The sequence below is a fragment of the Neolamprologus multifasciatus genome, chromosome 20 (genome assembly GCF_963576455.1).
Source record: "Neolamprologus multifasciatus chromosome 20, fNeoMul1.2, whole genome shotgun sequence".
NCBI classification, from domain to species: domain Eukaryota; kingdom Metazoa; phylum Chordata; class Actinopteri; order Cichliformes; family Cichlidae; genus Neolamprologus; species Neolamprologus multifasciatus.
The window spans coordinates 29,516,050-29,537,752 of record NC_140458.1 but is presented as its reverse complement, the minus strand read 5'-3'; the positions used below and the strand labels follow the sequence as shown (position 1 = coordinate 29,537,752).

At 38.5% G+C, this 21,703-nt stretch overlaps 1 protein-coding gene across 4 annotated transcripts; it reads left to right on the top strand.

The window, feature by feature from the left end:
- Window positions 1–489: 489 nt before the first annotated feature.
- Window positions 490–21,669, top strand: tp73 (tumor protein p73). Of its 4 annotated transcripts, none has more exons than XM_085147035.1 (13): window positions 490–591; window positions 1,592–1,742; window positions 7,521–7,769; window positions 14,530–14,716; window positions 15,023–15,138; window positions 15,687–15,796; window positions 15,912–16,054; window positions 16,670–16,758; window positions 16,951–17,078; window positions 17,509–17,663; window positions 17,777–17,909; window positions 19,310–19,403; window positions 19,774–21,669. In XM_085147035.1, the coding sequence occupies exons 1-13, from the start codon at window positions 533–535 to the stop codon at window positions 20,170–20,172; spliced, it is 2,013 nt and encodes a 670-aa protein (XP_085003161.1). In that variant the 5' UTR covers window positions 490–532; the 3' UTR covers window positions 20,173–21,669. The 4 variants fall into 4 exon arrangements, with proteins under 4 accessions (XP_085003161.1, XP_085003160.1, XP_085003163.1 ...); XM_085147034.1 differs by having other exon boundaries at window positions 17,509–17,675; XM_085147037.1 differs by lacking the exons at window positions 490–591; window positions 1,592–1,742 and adding an exon at window positions 6,117–6,716.
- Window positions 21,670–21,703: the final 34 nt, after the last annotated feature.

The following is a 21,703-nucleotide window of genomic DNA, read 5'->3' as shown; positions in this document are numbered from 1 at the left end:
TTCTGAATAAAGTTGCGTTAATCTTCGCTCAGGAAACCAGATGCGCATCTACTCAGGGCTATCCTGACTTGCGTTTTTACTTAGGCGACTCCAGTCTGAATACATTTTCGAGTTGTAGTGCAGGCGTTATTTCCAGACAGAGACGGAGGATGTGATGTTCAGCCTTTGAGGGACAGAAGCCTCCCCTCGGAGTGAGACGGTGATGAGTCAGGCAGGCCCGGGCAAGCCCAGGCCCCACGATACCTTGTGCCACCTCAGTGGGACTACATTAGTGCGATCACACCTGGATGAATGTGCGTTTATGTTTTGAACTTTTGTCTAATATATTTTTTAACATGGGAAAAAAAACCGACCATATATTTGAACTTGCACGTTTTAATTTTTCAAGTTAAAAGTCAGTTTTTCGGTAATTGTTTCAGTAACTGCCGCCCTACATTTTTAATTAAGAAAAGAGATCTTTGTGTAACTGTCCGTGCCTGTGTGTGTTCTTTGTAGAGTGGTCTTCCCCTCGCCAGACTACCCATCCTCTAAGATGTCCCAGTCCACTGTTACTGAAGAAGGAGGCACCTTTGAACACCTGTGGAGCTCCCTGTGAGTGTCAACATCACTGAAAACTGATATACTTCCCATCATGTTTTCCAAATTATATAATGATCTGATTAAAAATGTAAGTGTATCAAGTTAATTATATGATATATCTCTCCATTATCTAAAATATTATTTTCTTACAAATTACAATTCCTAATATGTGATTAATTTTAATGCCACAATTTTATACATAATATGAAGGAAAGTGACGTCTTTTTTCTGCATAACACAGTGAAATTATTAAATATGTTTACTAGAGCTAAAGATAAATACTTGCCTTATCTAACAGCTGATTTAATTTTTTTCCTCTGTGTGGGCATTATTCAGCAAACGCTAAAAAGTACTGCTGTATTTTAATACTTATTGGTTAAAAAAAGACAATATTTCTTACTGCATAATGCACACAAAAAGAACAAAACTGTCACTATGAGAATTCAGACTTGATTTCTCATGTTCTGATATTTTATCATTTTGGATGACAGATTATTTATGCAAGTAGGATGATATCTTTAAATTCACAAATTTGCTAAGAAAAAAGTATATTACCATAAAATTATTTTTTATTATCAGATATTTCATTTTTATTGCGCTGAAAGAATAAAGATAAGCAAATAGTCCAAAATCTTTAAACTAAGCAGCAAGAGAAAAAGGGGGAAAACCCACATTTGCCTGCTGTCTTCCTTCTTAAGACACACAGCAGGAAATCTATAGCTGGAAGGCTCAAAAAGAAAAGAATTGGGTTGTATAATAATTGATTGCAAGGAATATAAAGGATCATAATTGGTTACAATTTAAGGAAGAAAGGATAAAAAATTATAGTACTTGGTAGAGATAAAGGGTATACTTGTATTCTATGACTTACATGGATAAAAAGTATTTTTTTTCAAACTCTTCTTTTTATATAATTCTCTCTATTATATGATACAAAAACACACTTACGCTATAATTATTTATTGAAATCCCACATCTCATTAATCATCTTATATGCATTGTGTGTTCACAGAGAGCCAGACAGTACCTATTTTGAGCTCCCCCCAGGCAGCCAGCCAGGTGAACAACCAGTGCCGTCTACCAGCAACCCGGGGAACCACCACAGCACTGCAGAGGTCTCCATGGATGTCTATCATATGAGAGACATGAACGAGAATGTTATGGTAGGAAAACGAGTTCATCTCACACATTGTGGTCAGGCTTTGCTTTTATATAGAATCTGTTAAGTTTTTCTTGTCATTGTCGGATGTGGTAGTTTATCTTGTGAGAACACACGCACACATCTAGGAATGTTTTTTTTTTTGTCTACTTGTATTTTCCCTCCAGTGCTGAGGAGATTCCCTTCTGTGTTGTTTCCCTCTCCTCTGCAGCTTTTTCCCTCTCTATTTCCCTTCTGGGTGGCCTTTAGGGACTGTGAGATGTGTGTGTGTGTGTGTGTGTGTGTGTGTGTGTGTGTGTGTGTGTGTGTGTGTGTGTGTGTGTGCGTGGAGAATGGTCATTAAATACCAAGCAACAACCCCTTGCTGCTCCACTGCAGAACCATCTGTAGGCTGGGGTGTGTCTGTGTGTACATTACAAGCATGCGTACACGGTGCAGGTGTATTCACCTGCTGGGCTTACCATCCACAGAAAAAAATGCATTTTTTTTACATTCCAATTTACAAAAGAACAATTGGGAAAGCTAAAAAGTGACAAAAACATAGTATAATGTACTGCAAATTCTTTAAAACTTATATATATCACAAGATGAAAGACAGACATTTTCGTTGTTTCTTGAAGAATGCAGTCATTTTTAACAAGACTCTGTAAAGTCCTGTGAATCTTTTTCTTTCACTATCAGTCTCTCACATCACTGTGGAGGAATTGTGACCATCTTTTCTTTACAGCCTTGCTTCAGCTCATTAAGGTTTGGAGGCATTTGTTTATGCACCAAAGCATTTACTTGGGTTGAGGTCTGGACTTGGACTGGACCATTACAACAGCCTGATTCTTTTCTTTTTTAGCCTTTCAGTTGTAGATTTCCTGCTGTGCTTGGGATCATTGTTAGATGACCAAATTTCAGCTAAGGCCTTAGCTATCAGACAGATGGCCTCACATTTGACTCTAGAATACTTTGGTATGGTTGATTCAATGACTGCAAAATAATCAGGTTCTGCGCTTGACAGCTGCTATGTTCTTCTTAGATGGGAGAGGCTTTCTCTGGGCAACCATTCCACACCTGCCTAACCTGTTCGGTCCTTTTCTAATTCTACTGTTACCTGAGGTCTGCAGAATTTGAGATGTAGCTCTTTTTGGGGAATTTCTTTTAGTCTTTTATATTCTAATGTTGAGATGAATTTACACAAATGTCCACTCTTAGGAAGATTGTGGAATTGTGCTAAACGATTTAGCGCAGAACACAGGCAAAATGTAAGCTTTTATAGAGGTGTCACACTTGCTGGTGATCCATTCATTCTTATTTAAGGATTTCATAGAGTCCTGTGAAATCTTGCTCATTTTCAGTTTGATGTCTGCAGAATTAAAAGGTCAGGACAAGGTCACGTTTCTCACTGTACGAGATACATTTTTATTCCAACAATGATTTACTTCTGGGAGACTCTAACAGCGTCAATATTATGGATTACCCTAATTATTCATAAGATGATGAAGATTGCAGGGCTTTTCCATTATTTAATTTTGCTCCCTTTTTTGACAATGTTTTGCTATCATCAAATTCAATATGAGCTTAAAAATGTACAAATAGATTCAAAATACAGGTAAATTAAAATGTCTGTTTCACTCATGGTGTCTTTTGAGTAAAATATTATAAATGAGCTTTAAATTATTTGAATACATTTCACATTGAATTCTGTTTACACAGTCTTCCAGCCGAGTCAACAGCAGTTTTATCAGTTAATTTATTCTCAGTTTTCTTACAGTTTCTTTTACAGTTTTTACAAAATTTATTATAATATACACTTTCATTTTGCCTAATTGTTCACTCCAACCACTTGATCTTTCCATATGAAATCAAAAGGAACTCCCAGCTACACTCAGCCCCCCCCTCCCCCTTCTGATCTGGAGTATTGGTCAGATATAATCTTTATTTGGGCAAGCCTGGGCCTGCCAAGCTGGTTAATGAATAGTCATGAGAGAAAGAAAAGAGGTGGAGCAAGGATTTGTTGTTAGATGCAAAAGAAGGAGAAGGCCCAGTAAAGTAAGGGAAACAAGTGGAGAACAGAGGCAGGACATCTTTTTCCCCTCCATCATGCCCTGCTCTAGAGCAGGTTCATCTAGCAATGGAGAACTCAGCTATTACAGTCACCCTTGAACAGAGTCTTATGAGAGACATCGTAGAAACACAGCTTATTTTTTTAGAAGCTCTAAGATGCTGTTGGATGTGGTAAGTGAACGAGTGTAATTTGCTGATGTTGGGTCATATTCCTTCCTTTTTGCTTTTGGAAACTGCACACTTAGAGGTGAATATCTCATATTACTTTGTTTGAAACTTGGTGTTCGTTGTAGAGCAACTGTTTTTCAAGTCAATGGCAGTGCTCATTACTCATCATGCTGTTAAGACGCATGGATGTGTGAGATGTGCTTGAATTGGAGCTGCTCTTGAATTAAAACAATTTGATTCGTTTGGTGGAAAGATGGAGATAGTTTTATCACTACTTTGACAAACTGGATTATTATGGAAATTCTATGATAAAGCACAAGCAGAACTCTCAAACACATCCCTATCATACCACTATATTCCAATATTAATCACTGGGTTTTAGAAATTGACCAAAACATTAATGTGATTTACTTTGTGCTTGAAAATTCTCTACAGAGAATTACAGCGTCTACAGATCACTGTGAAAATGAAATTTAGATCCTATTCCTGCTCTTTGGAGATATTCCCAATAGAGGGCAACCTTCTTACACCGCACACCACTCTTTACCTCCACTTCTCCTCACCTCTGTTTAACATGGCTGGTGTCGTTTAGACATGCTTCACTTTTGATATAATACCAGACCATTCATTTATGCAGCACAGTTATTCTTTTTGGTCATGCTGTTTCCTTAAATCAATTGGAAAATATAAATAGTTGGGATATTGTATTGTTAAGTGCTGAAAGCTGTTTCATTCAGTAAGTGGCTCTGAAAACAGGTCATTAGGATTTAAACCGTGTCTTTATCCTCAGCCTATTGTGTTTCACTCATCTTGACAGGTGAAGGTTGCTGCTGCTGCCTGAAGTAAATGTTTTAAGTCTTTAAAACTTTTCTTTGAGTGGCAGCTACCAGGATGACTGCCCATAGGGGACATCAGACGCTGCTGGGCTGGGAAGTGTAAACACTTAGACACATCGTATCGCACAAACACATTTACTCACATAGTTGCAGTGGAGGTTTTAGCTCTGTTTCAACTTGTTATGGATTGAGTTTAGGTATTAAGACCAAGCACAACGCACCTGTGAGTGTGAGTCTCTCTTGCTCTCTCAGTGTGTGTGTGTGTGTGCGTGTGTGTGTGTGTGTGTGTGTGTGTGTGTGTGTCTATATCGGGGCGTAGGCGTGGGTGTGTGTGGCGTTTTCTGTTGTTGACACATACACCTGGGCTTCTCTTGTGCCTCTAAAGCCCCTTTGATAATACCTATTAGATGGAAAAATTCAAAGGTGGTAAGCGCTAAGATACTAGAGGGATGTCAGAGTGATTTGTATGCACCTTTCATGAGAAGACAAATAAAAGCATTAATGCTGATATTTGTCATGTTTTTTTAAAAAAAGGATATGCACGTTCATCTAAGTTGATGCTATGAATGTGCTTCTTTCTGTTGTAAGATTATACATTTAAGATATTTGATATGCATGCTGGGAATTAAATTGCATGTCTATTAAGCATCAATTAATTTTCCCTCTTTATCTGTTTATCCCAGTTGTATCCTGTGTGAGGTGCCATCTCACATAAACTCAAGTTAGTGTCAGTGTACGGCTCCAAAGTCCCACGCATGCGTGCATCCTCATTTAACCTGCATCGTTTGCATTAAGTCTTGGACATTGACCTGTGCTTTTGCTTTCAGCTGCTGAACCATGGCATAGAAACACACGAGGTTTACGTATCCTTGTTTAACTGTATTAAATGTTGTGTCCTTGTAAGTTTCAGCGCTCAAACTTAAAGTAATAAGTAGACGAGCCCTGGGGAACGATCGTGTGGTGAAGTGATCCAATATAGTTTCAGTTTATGGTGAAAGTGAATAGAACGAGACACAATAATGAAAAAAAGGAGAAGTGCAGTGGTGAGCCAGGTAAATGATCACTCAGCTTTCCCATGTGACACATGATTCTTCAGATAAATGTCCCTGTGAATTCAGATTCATCTCAGATTCATCTTACTTCCAGTCACAGTTTATAGATTTTTCAACTAGTCCCAGTCTGAGAATTTATAAGTGGTATAACTGCTTTTGTACTAATTAAATATTACTACCCTAATCCACCTTCCCACACAACCTTAGATGAAACAGTTTGTTTAATAATATTCACTGTAATTACATGCTCATGGATGGATTATACCTTAAGCGAGTTTCATCCTTCCTTATTAAGGCTACCAAAGTTTTGAAAAGTCTGTGCTAATCTAATGTTGTATTGATTGTGGGGGTACGACTGAGTGGCGGGGGTATCTGACCCTTGAACGCTTGTCCTTTCATATGCTGTTCTTCTTGCCTCTCTCTGTCTCTCTCTCTCCCTCTCTCTCTCTCTCTCTCTCTCTGTCAAACCAGACAGTGTTTACTTAGTGCAGGCCTTCACAAGGTGTTTTGGAGCATGTGTGTACATGCACCCCGGCATTGCCGTCTATGTCCGGGCATGCCATAATTAGAATGTCGTACAATTTTTTGGGTTCCCATCCCTCTTTCCCTTTCTGCTTCTCTCCTCTCGTCTCAGTCTATCGTTTCTCTCTCTCCTGACCAGTCCTCACCTTTCTTCCCTGTCCTGGCAGTACATGCGCCTATGTGTGAGCGAGTGAGCGTGGTATGTCCACTGATGCACACCTTGCTTGAACTCTGTGGTTAGGCTCTGGTCCAGCACTCTCTTTGGTTTGCTGTGTTTGGACGTTTGACTGACTGAAGATTTGACAAATGAGACCAAAGCAGTAGAGGATGTACTACGTGAAGAAGAAGGTAAAGGCTTTTGTTTTTGTTTGGTTTTGGAGGGTTTTTTTTGCGTATGTGTGTGCAATGGAAACGGTTCAACTGGAAGCTGCCATCAGCTTCAGTTGTTTGACACGTGCACAATGCGGGCAACAGGGATGAATCCAGGAATGAGTTTTCACACTAAAGATTATTTTTGGTTTTCAGAATATTCTTTGCTGCCGACTTTTTCTTGTTCTGTCTCAGTCAACTGACTATTGGTTTCATGTTATTCACAGATTGTTTTATTTTGAAGAGCAGGAGGTAGACTGTGGTGGACTGCAGCTTGTGTTTTCTGACCTTTTTTGAAATCACGTGTTTTTAATACGTTTTCCTTCTACTGTAGCTTTTGAGTTTAAAAACAAAATGCAGGCCTCACACGAGACACTAGCAGAGTTCAGTACATCAAATCTTTTTTTTTCATCAATCATACCGAAGAGAGAAAAGAGAATGGCAGGCAATTAGGCAGATCACTCCTGTGTTTTACAACTCTACACCTCTTATAGCCCCGAGGAAGGTACAGTGTGGACCTCACTGCAAGTGCTATTCACAGATTCACCTCAACACACCTGTTGATGTCGATTTTATGTATAAATCATAAAATAGTTACGCATGCCCCCACACGCACTGTGCATCACGCGCACTACCCACATCTCCCTTCCAAGTGTAACCCGACCTTCCTTTGAGCCTCTAAGCCCCTGTCTCTGTGACACCTCTACCTGTGTCCTCCCTCTGCCTTTTCCCCTCCCTACCTCTTCACCTCCCTCATCGCCTTTTCTCTTCATTTCTTCACAGTCCCAGTACAACTTGCTGAGCAGCAGCATGGAGAGTCTGGGGAGCCGTGCGACATCCACCAGCCCCTACAGCTCCGAAAACGCCTCTTCGTCGGCCGTGCCCACCCCCTCACCTTACTCCCAGCCCAACTCCACCTTTGAGGGCTTGTCGCCTGCCCCTGCCATCCCTTCTAACACCGATTACCCTGGGCCACATGCCTTCCAGGTGTCCTTCCAGCAGTCCAGCACAGCCAAGTCAGCCACATGGACCGTGAGTATATACACACACACACAAACACACTGTTGTGGCTATGATGTGTGCTGGTGTATGTCTGTGCATGCAGGCTTCTCTTGCTCTTTCTAGCTCTCTGTCTTGCTAAGTAAGTCCCTCGAACACACATAAACATGCACACAAAGACACTCGTTCACATGGACACTCACTCAAGTCAGTACATGTGCAGGCGTGCTATGTGTAAGCGAAAGTAGCGCACGACTCAGTGATTCATCTTGTCCTGTACTCACCTTTTATGAGTCTGTTCTGTGGTAGTCTTTTGGAAGACTTTGTTTGGTTTCTTTAAGCAGTTTGAGTGAGAAATAAAAATATCATATCATATCATATGAGTTTATGTAATTTAGAGGTTATTTTGATTTATATATTTTGGTGTACTGTCTTTGAGTATATTAGAAATTGCTGCCTCATGTGTTGTTTCACTTTATCAGTGCATTAATCTATTTTAATGATAATGTAATTACACAAATAGTATTTTAAGGTTGCTTGATTATGGCAAAAAACATCGTCATGTTTTGGGGTTTTTTGGTCAATATCAATAGGTCTTTATTTATAGCCAATGCCTGAACAGATTGTAGCACAACTTCAAAAATGTAGACATTGTGTTATTTTCTTAGCTGACTGTAACTGCGTGTAGACTGATTTCTACTTGATCGAACTGGGATAAAAATTCACATTGGATGTGATGTTTGCCTCTTCTACTCCTCTAGAATGAGCTACATTAACAGCTTTCAGCTGGAATTCAAACTTTTGAGGTAGTATTTTAAAAAATAATTTAAAAAAAATCAGAGGAATATGAGTATTGGAAATTTACACACCAATTATCAATTCTAATGAACACAATGCACACAACTATTTTGTGATGTGATTGTGGTGAGGGGTAGGTGAAATAGAGGCTGTGTGTGTTGTTATGACCTGATGAGAAGTCTGTTCTCCTCAAAAAGTGTCACCTCCAACTGTCTCACAGTTGACCTCCCAGAAACAAGTGAAAGAAAAAGCGCACTTCCTTCTGTGTGTGTGTGTGTTTGTCTCTGTGTGCATTGAGGCCTGTGAATGTGTCTGTGTGATAGATTGAGATCCTCTGCGTATGTGTTTGCTAAAGTTAATCATGCATGGTGAGCTTCTTCATTCAGCCCTCGGTGATGTAAGAAGATCCTCCTCTGGACATTGGAACTGTGGTCTTTGACCTGTTGCTTTTCTTTCTCTGTCTCTTTCTTCCTCCGGTCTTAGCACACACTCATGGCTGTCACCTCTGGCGCCTAAAGTTCCCCCTCTTCTCTCCTCTGCTCTTCTCTCCTGCCCTTGAGTATACCTGTCATCTCCTTTGTCTAACTTCTATTCTCATCCATTTCATTAAATCTTCTGCCAAAACACATCCACAGAAACCAAAGAAAACATGCACAAAAATATTAGTTTGACCTGATGACTTACTGCCATAAAATGATCCGAAAACTTGTTGTGACCTGTTTGGTTCAATGTGATACTTACTATTTACCCTGCCTTTTTCTACCTAACGTGCCATTTTAAAGTTCAGAATACATCTTTTGACTTCATTCAGAAAGTACATAACATCCGAAAAAGAACTCTAACAGTACCATTTAGCTTTGAATTAAAAAATCAATAAAAGCCTGCCGACAGACCTCTTGTTTTTACAGCAAAACTCTTAATAGTTTTTGAAAACTGTATTTTGCTACGATTTTAACAGAACAGAAGAGAAAGGTTTTTTTTAACTGCCTAACAATTTAAGTTATAGCGTCTTGCAGGTGTGTGTGTGTGTGTGTGTGTGTGTGTGTGTGTGTGTGTGTGTGTCTGTGCGCTATAAGAGGAGAAACAAAGGAGTGTTTGACTGGCACACGACTTAAGATACAAATGATGAGGCAGCAGAAAAGGATTGTGAGGAAACCTGTGATTATTCAGATGCCTCCGCTGCCATTAAACAGGAGGGATTAGAACAAAAAGAGAGACTGGGTGATTGCTCATAGCTTTGGTGGAGTTTACTGTAATGCTTTGTTTTATCTTGAATGCCTGATTATAAGACCGGCAAATTATAAGTGTTATTATATAGCTATGGAAAAAAGAAAATGTTTAATCTGTGAAATGAATGAGTATGATAATATATGATTTTCTACTGTAAAAAGCATTGATTTATTCACAGGAAGTGTTACAGATAGTTAAAAAAGAAGTTCACCACATGTAATACTTACAGAATATGCAGCCGTTTAGGGTAAAACATCCTGGAATATAGACATAAACTCTTTCCCAATAAAATGACAACATATTTACATTTTACTGAAAGACTCCAGTGAAGTAAATAAAACAATAATCAGAAAGAAAAGGCATTCCAGTCAAGCCTCTCAGGATGACTACATTTCTACTAATGGTAGGGGATTACCCAAAAGATTACATGAGGATTTATGTGTGTCTGAAATGTGGATGCAAATATGGGTGTGCGTATTTATGCGAAATTCAGTAAAAGGCCCAAGTTTGAACTTGTTTGGAAAAAAGGGATGACTATAAGACTGAGTCACGTTGTCTGAATGTAGAAAACAGGAGTTTCATGCGTATTCCTTGTGGTCTCAGGCAATGTGGAATACCAAATGGCGTAGGGGCATATTCAATATGAGCAGCTTCCTAGCTGCCCTTCTTCATGCCCCTCTGCCTTTTCCTCTCAAGGGAAGATGTCTACTTATTCCATTGAGCATTTTTCATTAAATCCCTTCGTCTCACATTCCACGTTATCAGTTTAATCAGAATTGCTGCCATTATTTTTCATAGTAGGGATTATATGATTACTGGGGGTTTCTCCTTAATACTGTAAGGTCTTTGCCTCGAAGTGACTATTGTTGTGACTTGGCACAGAATAAATAAACTTGACTTGACATCATTAGTGACTGACAAAGCATTTGGTTGTGGTATATAGAACTTGTCATTAGATTAGTCCAACTCTGGTACCTTTCAAAGGAGATGAGAAGTCAGGTGAACACAAAGGAGGAGACACAATTGGTTTTCTCATCTATCAAAGTATTTCCACATAGAGTTAGTCCATCCAAACCCATGTTAAGCTGCTCTGGCAATCAACCCCCCCACCCCCACCCACGTCTAGTCAAGACAGCATCCATTAGTGATAATAGCTCTGAAACTCTGACGCTCTCGTGCCCCTTGAAGATGATTCTTCTGCTTGGATGCAGGCAAGCATCACCATGGCTAGAAATGAGATCTAACACCTTAGTATTGTCATATAATAAGACCCCTTTCCATACAATCAGACTTTAGTTTGTGTGTAAGTGTATATGCACTTGCACAAGTGTTTGTGTGTCTGTCTATGTGTGTACAGTATGTGGCAGTAGTAGGGAGGGGTGTGATACACTCAGGATGCAGGCTCGAGCATGCACTACACAGCGGCTTGTCAGAAGCTGCTCTTCCCAGCTATTAGCCTCTCTCCGTTAGGACACACGTCCCAACATGTTCTGCACAATGCATCCCTCCCTTCCTTTCCTGATGCATCACCAGCCACATCACCACTGGTTTTCCTGCCAAGCATCAAATGTGAGAAACCAGAGTTGATGAGAAAGAGAATTCACACATTTGGGACGCATGACATTTCACAGGGGAAATAAATGTGCTCCTAGTTGGAGGACTGATCGTTTTGTGCTGTAAAACAAGTGCTTTTGTAGTATACAGTGTTTAAAGAAATCCGCCTAATCAGCTAATATCTTAACTAATTTCACTATAGAACAGGGGCTCTTGTTGATGTTCTGGACTGAATTGATAACACAGCTAAGCGCCACGGAGGAAGCTAATATTTTAAGCATTAGGTCATGCTGTGTGTCCCATAATACTCTGTGAAACACAGTGTTTATGTTAATACTCTAAAGGAGTTAACCGTAAGACTCCATGGACTGTGCATGTAGCTACTTGAAAATCACTTAAGTCTAATGGTTTTATCTTATTTATGTTTTATTTATTTAAATGTTTTTTAATAGGCTCTTAAGGTGCTCATATGGTTCCCTCGCAGCCTAAGCTTTACTTTTTGGATTAGACAAAAACGATTACTATATTGTAAGATTGTAATTCATTATGGTTCATTAGATCTTTTAACATGGGTGACTTTTAGGTTTCCTATACTAATTTCATTCCAATACACGATGATTACAGTGTATGAAAAGTCAGCTTATATGGTACTGCATATCAGCTCACTGTGTCTGTGTGTGTATGAATGTACATAAATAAATCTGATATTTGTTATAAAAATTTACAGCGGGCAAGCTGCTGCCTGTGAGTATGGATGACAGTTTGGCAATTAACACCTCTTCTCAAGGAACCTGTCAGGGCCTGTCTCCGTTGGTCCACCGTGTAGAAGCAAAGATGAATGGATGGATGGATGGATGGATGGATGGATGGATGGATGGACAGATGGCAATAAAATTCCTGTCCCTACCATTATGGCATAATTTTCTAAACTTGATCACACAGGAGTCTTTTGGTGTGGATTTATGTATGTTTCTGACCAAGACAAACACGTGAGCTTCTAATGCAGATCTAATACACTTTTACTGCAGTAAATCACAAACTCTCATAATGACACACTGACCAAAGGAAATACAACATGTACATTAAAACAATGTTTTGTCAGTGGCTAGAAGCACTGTTCGCAAAACTTGTCCATCTGAAAGTCAGAAAGAATATTATAAGAGTTAATAATTTATCACAAAAGCAGTCGATTAAAAAACAGTTTTCACTAAATTGGTGAAGCTTTTACTTAATTTTCAAGTTTCCTAAAGGTTCATTTAGGAAACTTTAAATGAAAAAAAAAAAAATGAGACCACTATTTATCCGAACAACTTTAAACACAACACTACACTTCTTTTGATTCCCAGCAGGATACGTGCCAAATTTCTCCTTTTCTTGTCAAGAAAAGCATAAACAGACAGACGTGTATAAAGAGATCGCTTCGTTCAGTTTTTAAATTAATAAATTGTATTCTTACAATTTATTCTTTTACCCCTCTGTCCATTTTTAATTTCCTTTTCTCAGTCACCACAAGATTTATTCCAACTCAGTGACAAAGCTACTAATCCAAGTTTGGCATATTTGTTCTCCTTCTCTTCCTCTCTACTCTCTGTGCCTTTGTTGTGTTTTGAAACAAAGCCCAACTTGTCCATCACTCATCTTTTCCTGCATCAGTTCTTTTAATAACACTGCACTTCTGACACCAACACAGGGAGCTACATTTACACACACAGAAAAATGTCTGTGTCTGTGTGTGTAAAAATGAAATTTAAAAAAAGTAATAAAGGGCAAAAAATAAACAAAAAAAAAGAAGGGAAAAGGAATAGTGTGGTCGTGATAGCCGCTGTCTATCAGTTACATCTGAACCAACTCACAAACACGTACATGTGGCCTTTCCTTTTTCTTGTTGGCCTCTGTAATGCAGAGATACTTGAATCCTGAGAGTCAGATAACCTGAGAATGAAATTCTTCACTTTTGTCTAATAAATTTCTTTCTTTACTATCACAAATAATTCTTGTTTGTTTGTTTGTTTATTTTTAGAATTGCCAACACACTGTCCTATACTTATCATGTACCTGCCGTGTTCCACGAGTCTCTCTCTATTATTTCTTCTCTCCGTGTTTCTATTTCTTTTTGCTTTCTATAATCTAGGAAATGCAAAGAGACAACTTCACGTGGACTCTTTGCTTTTTTCTTACGCAGCAACACAAATGTTGACCTGTGAGTGCTGTAGTTCTCCCATACGGTACGCATTTGCATTTCAAGCTCACTTTAGCAAGTCTACACAGGAAAGAACAGACTTTATTTTTTTTTTTCCTGGAAGGTCGTAGTTTGATCACGACAGGAGAGATTTTTAAGATTTTGTGATTGTGTTGGGGCATGTTTAGGCCATTTCATTCCTTGTGATGTCTTTGGGTGCATGTGTAATGGCATTTCCACATGCACATTCATGCGAAAGCGCATGTATGTGCATGTGGAAATACTTGTAAACTGAGGAATTAGTGAAGGCTCTGGATGTGCACAGATCAGCATATTTTTATTTCACTTTAACTAGATGACTGCTACGCTTCCTGTAAGAAACTGTATTTTTTATACTATTGTCCAGAGAGAAGGTGTACAGTTACGCTTTTTCTCTATCACTTGCAGTATCTCACATTACAACCCACAAACACAGTCTTCTGGGTAATTATCATGTATTCATGCTACACAACATTTACCTTTATAACACAAATGAAAATTTACTGCTGACTGGCTGATGTGTTTCTCTCTTCCATGCATACTCTTCTGCTCTTTATTTGACAACATTTGCTCTCATTCATGGTTTTATGTGGTAATCATAGTGTGCTGCTTTTACACAAAACTTTTTTATTATCATATTGCCCAGCTTTTTATCTGTCCACCTTGTCTTCTGTCTCTTAGAGACTTATTTTTTTGTCTGCTGATAGGTGACTTAATTGTAGGTTATTTAATTTTGAGACAACAGTCCCACCTCCTGAAAGATTATTTTTGTAATTATGTCACTAGTAGTGTAATGTGTTCTCTTATTACGTTTATATATAACTATTCTTGAGAGCATGAGACAAAAGTCACTGGAGCAAGACTGCAACGCCTCATTGGCCGTGACCTTTAGATTGATTTGTTTTTGCTTTTTTCACAAGCACATTAAATTCCCATTTATAAGTTCAGACCACTGATTTGAAACTTGACCGCGTGTGTTCTTTCTCTACCCAGTACTCTCCCTTGCTGAAGAAGCTCTACTGTCAGATTGCCAAAACCTGTCCAATCCAGATCAAGCTATCCTCCTCTCCTCCGCATGGCAGCATCATCAGAGCCATGCCCATCTATAAGAAGGCGGAGCACGTGACTGAAGTGGTCAAACGATGCCCCAACCACGAACTAGGACGAGACTTCAATGATGGTACAATCTGCTAATCTCTTCTTTTGAACATAAGTAATTAGGCTGACATATTTTATACTTTTTTTATATGTCTCATTAGTGTTTGGCTAATTCTTGCTTGCATGGGGGACTGCAGAATGAGCCTGTAAAATGCAAGTAACAGAGAGCAGCAGAACGTTAAATGCAGTTCACTTAACAACCACAAGCATCATTAAGAACAACAGTTTTCTGGACATTATACTACACAATAAACTGTACCTGGTGTCTGCCAAGTTTGGGGGGGTTTCCACTTAAATAAACCAACTCTTTCTCATGTTATCTCCTCAGGTCAAGCAGCTCCGGCCAGTCACCTGATCAGAGTGGAGGGCAATAACCTCTGCCAGTATGTGGATGATCCTGTTACTGGCAGGCAGAGTGTCATCGTCCCGTATGAGGCTCCACAGGTTGGTGGTAGTGTACTTGACCTGCAGCGGGTCATAACAGCAGAGATATACATATGCATTGCATCAGGTATTTAAAGATACACAGAAAAAGCCTCTGATAAAATTTAGTTGTTTGTAAAATGGACATTTTGCAGATATCTCTTTTGTTTTTGGACATTAAAAAGAAAAGACGAGACATATGATGATCACGTCAAAGAAACAGTCAGCTACAGTTAAGAATTTAATACGACGCTCATCTATAAATAAAGATGCCAGACATGTTCACGCAAGCACAAGATTCATCATGTTTGTCATGAAAAAGTTAATATAAAGTACATTTGTCTCTCATCACATCAACGTGCGCTACAACACCTCCCTCTGGTGGTGAATTGGTGTTTTTGAAAAAAAATTACTTGAGCGATGAAAAGAAATGAGCTTTTATAAATACCGAGACCTAAAATGGTGTACAGTTACAGTTACACTTCCCACCATTATGTTATGCTGATATAAGTACTTATGCACTAACGGAAGCAAAGTAAAAAATAAAACCTTGTTGCTCTGTGTTACAGGTAGGGACTGAGTTTACCACCATCCTATATAATTTTATGTGCAACAGCAGCTGTGTCGGCGGCATGAACAGGAGACCTATCCTCATTATCATCACTTTGGAAACCAGGGAGTAAGGCAACAATTCATATTTCCTACACAAACAGAGATATTTGGTTTGACATTTCATCACTTTTTGAAAACATGCTGCAATTAGTACATTTTCTTCTTCTATATAATCTCTGCAGCGGCCAAGTGTTGGGCAGAAGGTCATTTGAAGGTCGGATATGTGCATGTCCGGGCAGAGACCGCAAAGCTGATGAGGACCACTTCAGGGAACAGCAGGCCCTGAATGAGAGTGTGGCCAAAAATGGAAGTGCTAACAAGCGCAGTGAGTTGAAATAAGACTTCATGGGGAAAAAGTTTGTTTTAAATTATAACAGTTAAAGATACAATCATTTTAGCTTTTAAAGTTTCATTCACTTGTGTTTTCCTAATTTAGTTTTCAAATATATAAACAGTCTAGCCCCAGAGGAGCATGGTGAATGTCCAAGATCTAAATTTGGACAATAAGTAGTCTCCATAAAGATCAACACACTAACAGCTGAAATCCCAGATATGAAATCTTTTACACCCAATTGAATTGAATTGACTTTGCCATATAATTTCATAACTATTCTTATTTGTAGAATCATATTCTAACTAGTGTACATTCTTATGTGTATTATTGTAGTTTCAGGTCTAAAGCGTGCTACAGTTTCATGTAATGGAAGACTGTAAAATTTTATATGTGTATTGTGGTTCTAAAAAACCCAACTAGGAACAAGGGCTTGAAATTAGCAATATTCATACCCCTCTGTATAAATGAAATTAGCAATAATTATGTGCAGCACATCAGCTTCATGTGAAACCGCATCATTGTTGTTATACATCATGCTTGGTTGTTTGCTGTCTAAAACAGTGGTATAAATCTGCTTAATTATGCTTCTGTTTCTCTTATCTGCAGATTTTAAACAGAGTCCAACAAACATTCCCAGTCCAAACATTAATATGAGGAAAAGGCGGCATGGAGAAGAGGAGGTTTACTATATTCCTGTAAGAGCTTTCACACATGTATAATAAGAAAATTTAGATTCATCTATTAGCTTTCTAACTGTCAGACTCACGGTTTGTGAGTTTTTTGCTAATTTATTAAATTGTTGGAACAAAAGCACTATTTTTATTGGATGGATCGATTCAGCAGTCATTGATGGCTTAGGATAACGGTTGTGTCATGTTTGTGTGTAGGTTCGTGGTCGTGAGAACTTTGACTTGCTGATGAAGATTAAAGACAGCTTGGAGCTGGTGGAGCTTGTGCCACAGCAGCTGGTGGACTCCTACAGACAACAAGCACAGCAGCAGCTGCTGCAGAGACCGTGAGTCACTTCAATGCACATACACTCATTTGGCTCTACATATAAAAGTTGTGTTTTTTATTTTATTAGGAACGTGCATCGCATTTGCCCGTTTTGCTGTTGTTCCTGCATGACCATAATATTGTCATTCCAGGTTTAATGTTGCAACTGAGCAACACTCAATAAAAGTAATGTATTACACACTACTTGTTACTTTTTCTTTAAAGTAATGCAGTGCATTACTTAATTATGTCATTCAGCCAAATTTAGGCTACTGATTGTGGTTTGGTTGTGACATTGTTATGATGATGTAGGAACAACATCAACACAGTGCAAAATTCCAAATGCACATTGAGTCTTCTGTATTTCATCAAACTGTAAAGTGTCTGTCATGCTCAGTAACACTGAGACAAACTCTTGCTCTAATCTCTGCAACATCTTTTTCCGTTAGGAGCCACGTGGCATCACCCTCCTCCTATTCTCCACTGTCCAACATGAACAAGCTGCATTCCCACGGAGGCCTCAGCAAGCCACCCTCAGTCAACCAGCTCGCAGGACAGCAGCCCCAGCAACACCACACTGCCCCCTCTTCCATGGCTCATATGGGTGATTATCTATGTGTGTGATTTTGTTTCGAGACATTACTTCCAAAACTGTTACAGTACTTTATCCAGGGTTGCTGCTGTTAGTTTTACTGATCACCCGTCCCTTTCCTACAGGTCCAAACATGCTCAACAGCAACCACATGCAGGCAAATGGAGAAATGAACGGTGGCCACAACAGTCAGAATATAGTGTCTGCTTCTCACTGCAGCCCGCCCCCTCCGTATAACCCTGACCCCAGCCTTGTCAGGTACCTCACCCTCCAATGACACTCCTCCTTTACTCACCTGTAAAAAAAAAAAGGCCGCTTGACAATCAGATGCACTTGTCTGGTTAAATGTAAACTAGTGGCATAAGAATACTTTACTTTACTTGGCCATGTTTACATAGTATTATGTCAAACAGTGTTTTGGAAACATTCTATTTTGCCACAAAATGTGACAAGATTGAGCTGTTTTTTTTGTTTTGTTATGTTTTTTTAAACATAATGTTGTGGCTGTTTTGTAAAGGCTTGCAATAACAATACAGATCTGTAAACACCCTTTGAGAGTGCCATAGTGAAGGCCCACTGGAGACTTGGTAACATGGAAAAAATGTGTATACATGGCACAGTTGAAGTGGAAAAGAACAATAAGTAGAAAGGTCAAGTCAGTAATATTTAAAATAAAAGTGAAAAGAGCATTTTTTGTTTTGGGGGTTGTTGTTTTTTTCAGTTTTGGCCCCTTTAATATTAAAATGTTCCTGTTCCGTGCAGAGAAAAATGAAAAACAGAACACAGCAAAAAAAAAAAAAGAAGAAAAAACAGAAAAAACACCAATGCTTTCATCTGGCTGGATTTATTATTTCAGGTTTCTGCTAGATGCATATAAGTGTTTAAATCACATGTTTATCAGCTCTCATTAAATAATACAGCATAACCTCTCAAGACTTGTAAAACCTCTGCTATGGATTTGTTACCTGCACTTGAAAAGCAGAAACTGTGTGTCTTACCTAGTTCTAAATTCCTTCACACTGACACTGTGTAAATAGCCATTCTTTGCAATGCAATGCAATGCAGCAGATTTTTTTCTTCAAAAGAAATGTTTAATTTCTATTTAATTTTAAACTATATTTTTTCTTTTTTCTTTTTAATTAATTTTACTTTTGTAAACTATTTTGTCCATTTTGCAGTCATATGACTTGCTCTTGCAATTTTAGCCTTTTTGATACAGCAGGATTTGTCTTTTTGTTTTTGCAGACTATTATGTTAATTAAACCGTTAAATTGTACAGCTAGCTTCTTTTTCCAGTTACTTTGTATGTTACCAAAACGTTAACATTCATGTATTTATAATAAAGCTTCTTCATTAAAGCAATAATGGCCTTATGAATCATTAATAATGTATAAATGTATGTTTATGGTTTTAATTTCACTACAGTTCTTCAGATGTATAGTTTCTGTATCCTTTAGTTTAGATCTGTGCCCTAAATCTCCCTCTCATTTTACTTAGACTAAGCTATAGGGACTTGTCCCCCTATAGATATCACTACAGTAAATCCAGAAAATACTTGTTTTTCTATTTCAGTTTTTCTCAGGAGTAATGTTTTTGTTTAAGTCCCAGTTTTAGGTTGTATCTCTGGTCTAAGCAGGCCTTCTTTTCTCCCCATACAGCTTTCTCACCAGTCTGGGCTGTCAGAACTTCATTGAGTACTTCACTTCCCAAGGCCTCCAGTCTATCTACCATCTCCAAACTCTCTCCATGGAGGTAACCAGTTTGTTCCTGCACATACAATCTACAAGCAGTAGAAATAATGGACATAATAAGAAATGTTACATGTAATTGAGGTTTATTAAAACAAATAAAAGAAAGAGAAGAAAAGGTAAAAACTGCAACAAAAAAAGAAACTGCAATAAGAGACACAAAACAGAAAAGTAAAGCAACAAGGTACAAACAAATCCCAGACAATTACTGACCACTAGTGATGATGCAAAGAATTACCTTATTAAGCAGGCTTAATACTTCCTGACTTCCTTTTGCATTTTCAAGCAAACACGTAAAGACACACTCTTATTGCTTTGTGTTTGCTTTTTTGCTACACTCTTGAACTCCTCCAATGTCTGTGTGCCCTCACTAGGATTTGGGTGCGCTAAAGATACCAGAACAGTCCCGCCTCATCATCTGGCGAGGTCTGCAGGACATGAAACAAGGCGCTTCCCTGCAGCTGCCTGCTTCTTCTCATCATCATGACTATCATGGGCAGCAGCTGCTTCGCTCTAGCAGCAACATGACTGCCTCCGCAATGGCGGCCATTGGGGCCACAGGTGGGGAACTGCAACGCCAGCGGGTCATGGAAGCTGTGCACTTTCGCGTCCGCCACACCATCACTATCCCCAACAGGTCCAGCGTTGTTGGGACATCAGGCATGACGGCTGCTGATGAGTGGGCTGATTTTGGTTTTGACATGCCTGACTGCAAGGTGTCACGGAGCAAGCACTCCATCAAGGAGGAATTCATGGAAAGTGACATTCACTGAGACTGAATAAAATCTTGGATCTTATTTCCCAGAAGTTATTGTCAGCATCAGCTTACTGCAGTGTAACTACGTGACTAGGGTTGTTAAATATGTGTTTAGCTGCTCTTGTCATATTTTGATGATCAACTTTGATCAATTTTGATTCTGAGATATTTTCAGTGTGCTCATGCACTTTCATGTGCAGCCAGACGTTTGTGCTTGAACTATTGTTCCATCTAATATTTGAAGATAACATAACAAAGTTTATGTCTTCAGTCTTCAAAACAAAACGCATTGTAACAATATAATTGTCAAAGCAATGCTGAACACACATGATCTGGACTTTGCTTTTTGGAACACTGATAAGTGCAGAGGCATTTTATTTTGGGTGCACTGTGCAATAAGTAATAACACATTTTTCTTTTACAGCATATGTGACATTGTTCACAGTAACATAAATGTCAAAAGAGGTAAATCACCACTGCATTTTGTGTTTAGATGCCAAAAAAAGGTTCTCATCTGACTTATTCTTTTTTCTTTAAGTTGTCCTTCACTTGTACAAATGTATATACTTTATCATGTAAATGTTTTTGAGTAGATGTTGTTGGAAATAATAGAGTCAACATGATGTATCTGCTGTTTGAACCAAATGACTAGAACTGGGTAAATCGAATCCATAACTATGGGAACACAATTGTGTATTTTCAGTGGGTATGATAACGTGATGACCGTAATGTGGTTCGGTGTGGTGGTATCGTTTATGTGTAAAAAAAAAAAAAAAAAAAAGTGCTTTGGTGTTAGTAGTTGTACGCTGACACTTATTGTTAAAAATTAGGTATTGCCTAATACTTTTATTACGTTCTAGAAAATATGCTGCTCATTATTTTATAGTAACACACTGCAAAACAGATAGGAGACAATCAAACAAACAAAAAAAGCATACTCAGTATTATATCTTAATACCAGGGATTTGATTAGATTTGTGAATTGATATTATGCTATCCCTGTACATCAAGAAAACTAGATAATGAGCAGCATTTTTGTCCTTGTATTTGTATTTTGAAAACCTTGCAGGGCAAGGTACTTATAAATTCATTATAGCTGACTCTGTAGCTAATCTTCATGGCACTTATTTGTAGGTATTTAATAACATTCCACTTTAATTTCTGGATTGCCATCATGAAGCTGAATGGTTCTCTTATTGTGTTATATTTGCTTGACCTTTACTTGTACCAGGGCGAAGGTTTTTGTCTCCCTTTCTAAGGCCCATTCTTGGAAAGACAAATTTTCGTCGTTTTTCATCTCATTATTACAAATGGTCAGAGAGAGAGCACTTTAATGCGATTAAATCATTTAGGTGTTTCAGTATTAACACCACAGTGTAAATAAAAGCATTTCTCCGTTTCTTGTTCTGTTTTTTTTTTTTTTTTTTTCAAAAGAAAAAAATTGTTTACTTGTGTGTTTTTATTCATTCGTTTCTGCTGTTGTTAAAATCACGAATTAAATTGGTTAAAACGTCTGCCTCTACGGTCTATTTTTTCAAAGTGACAAG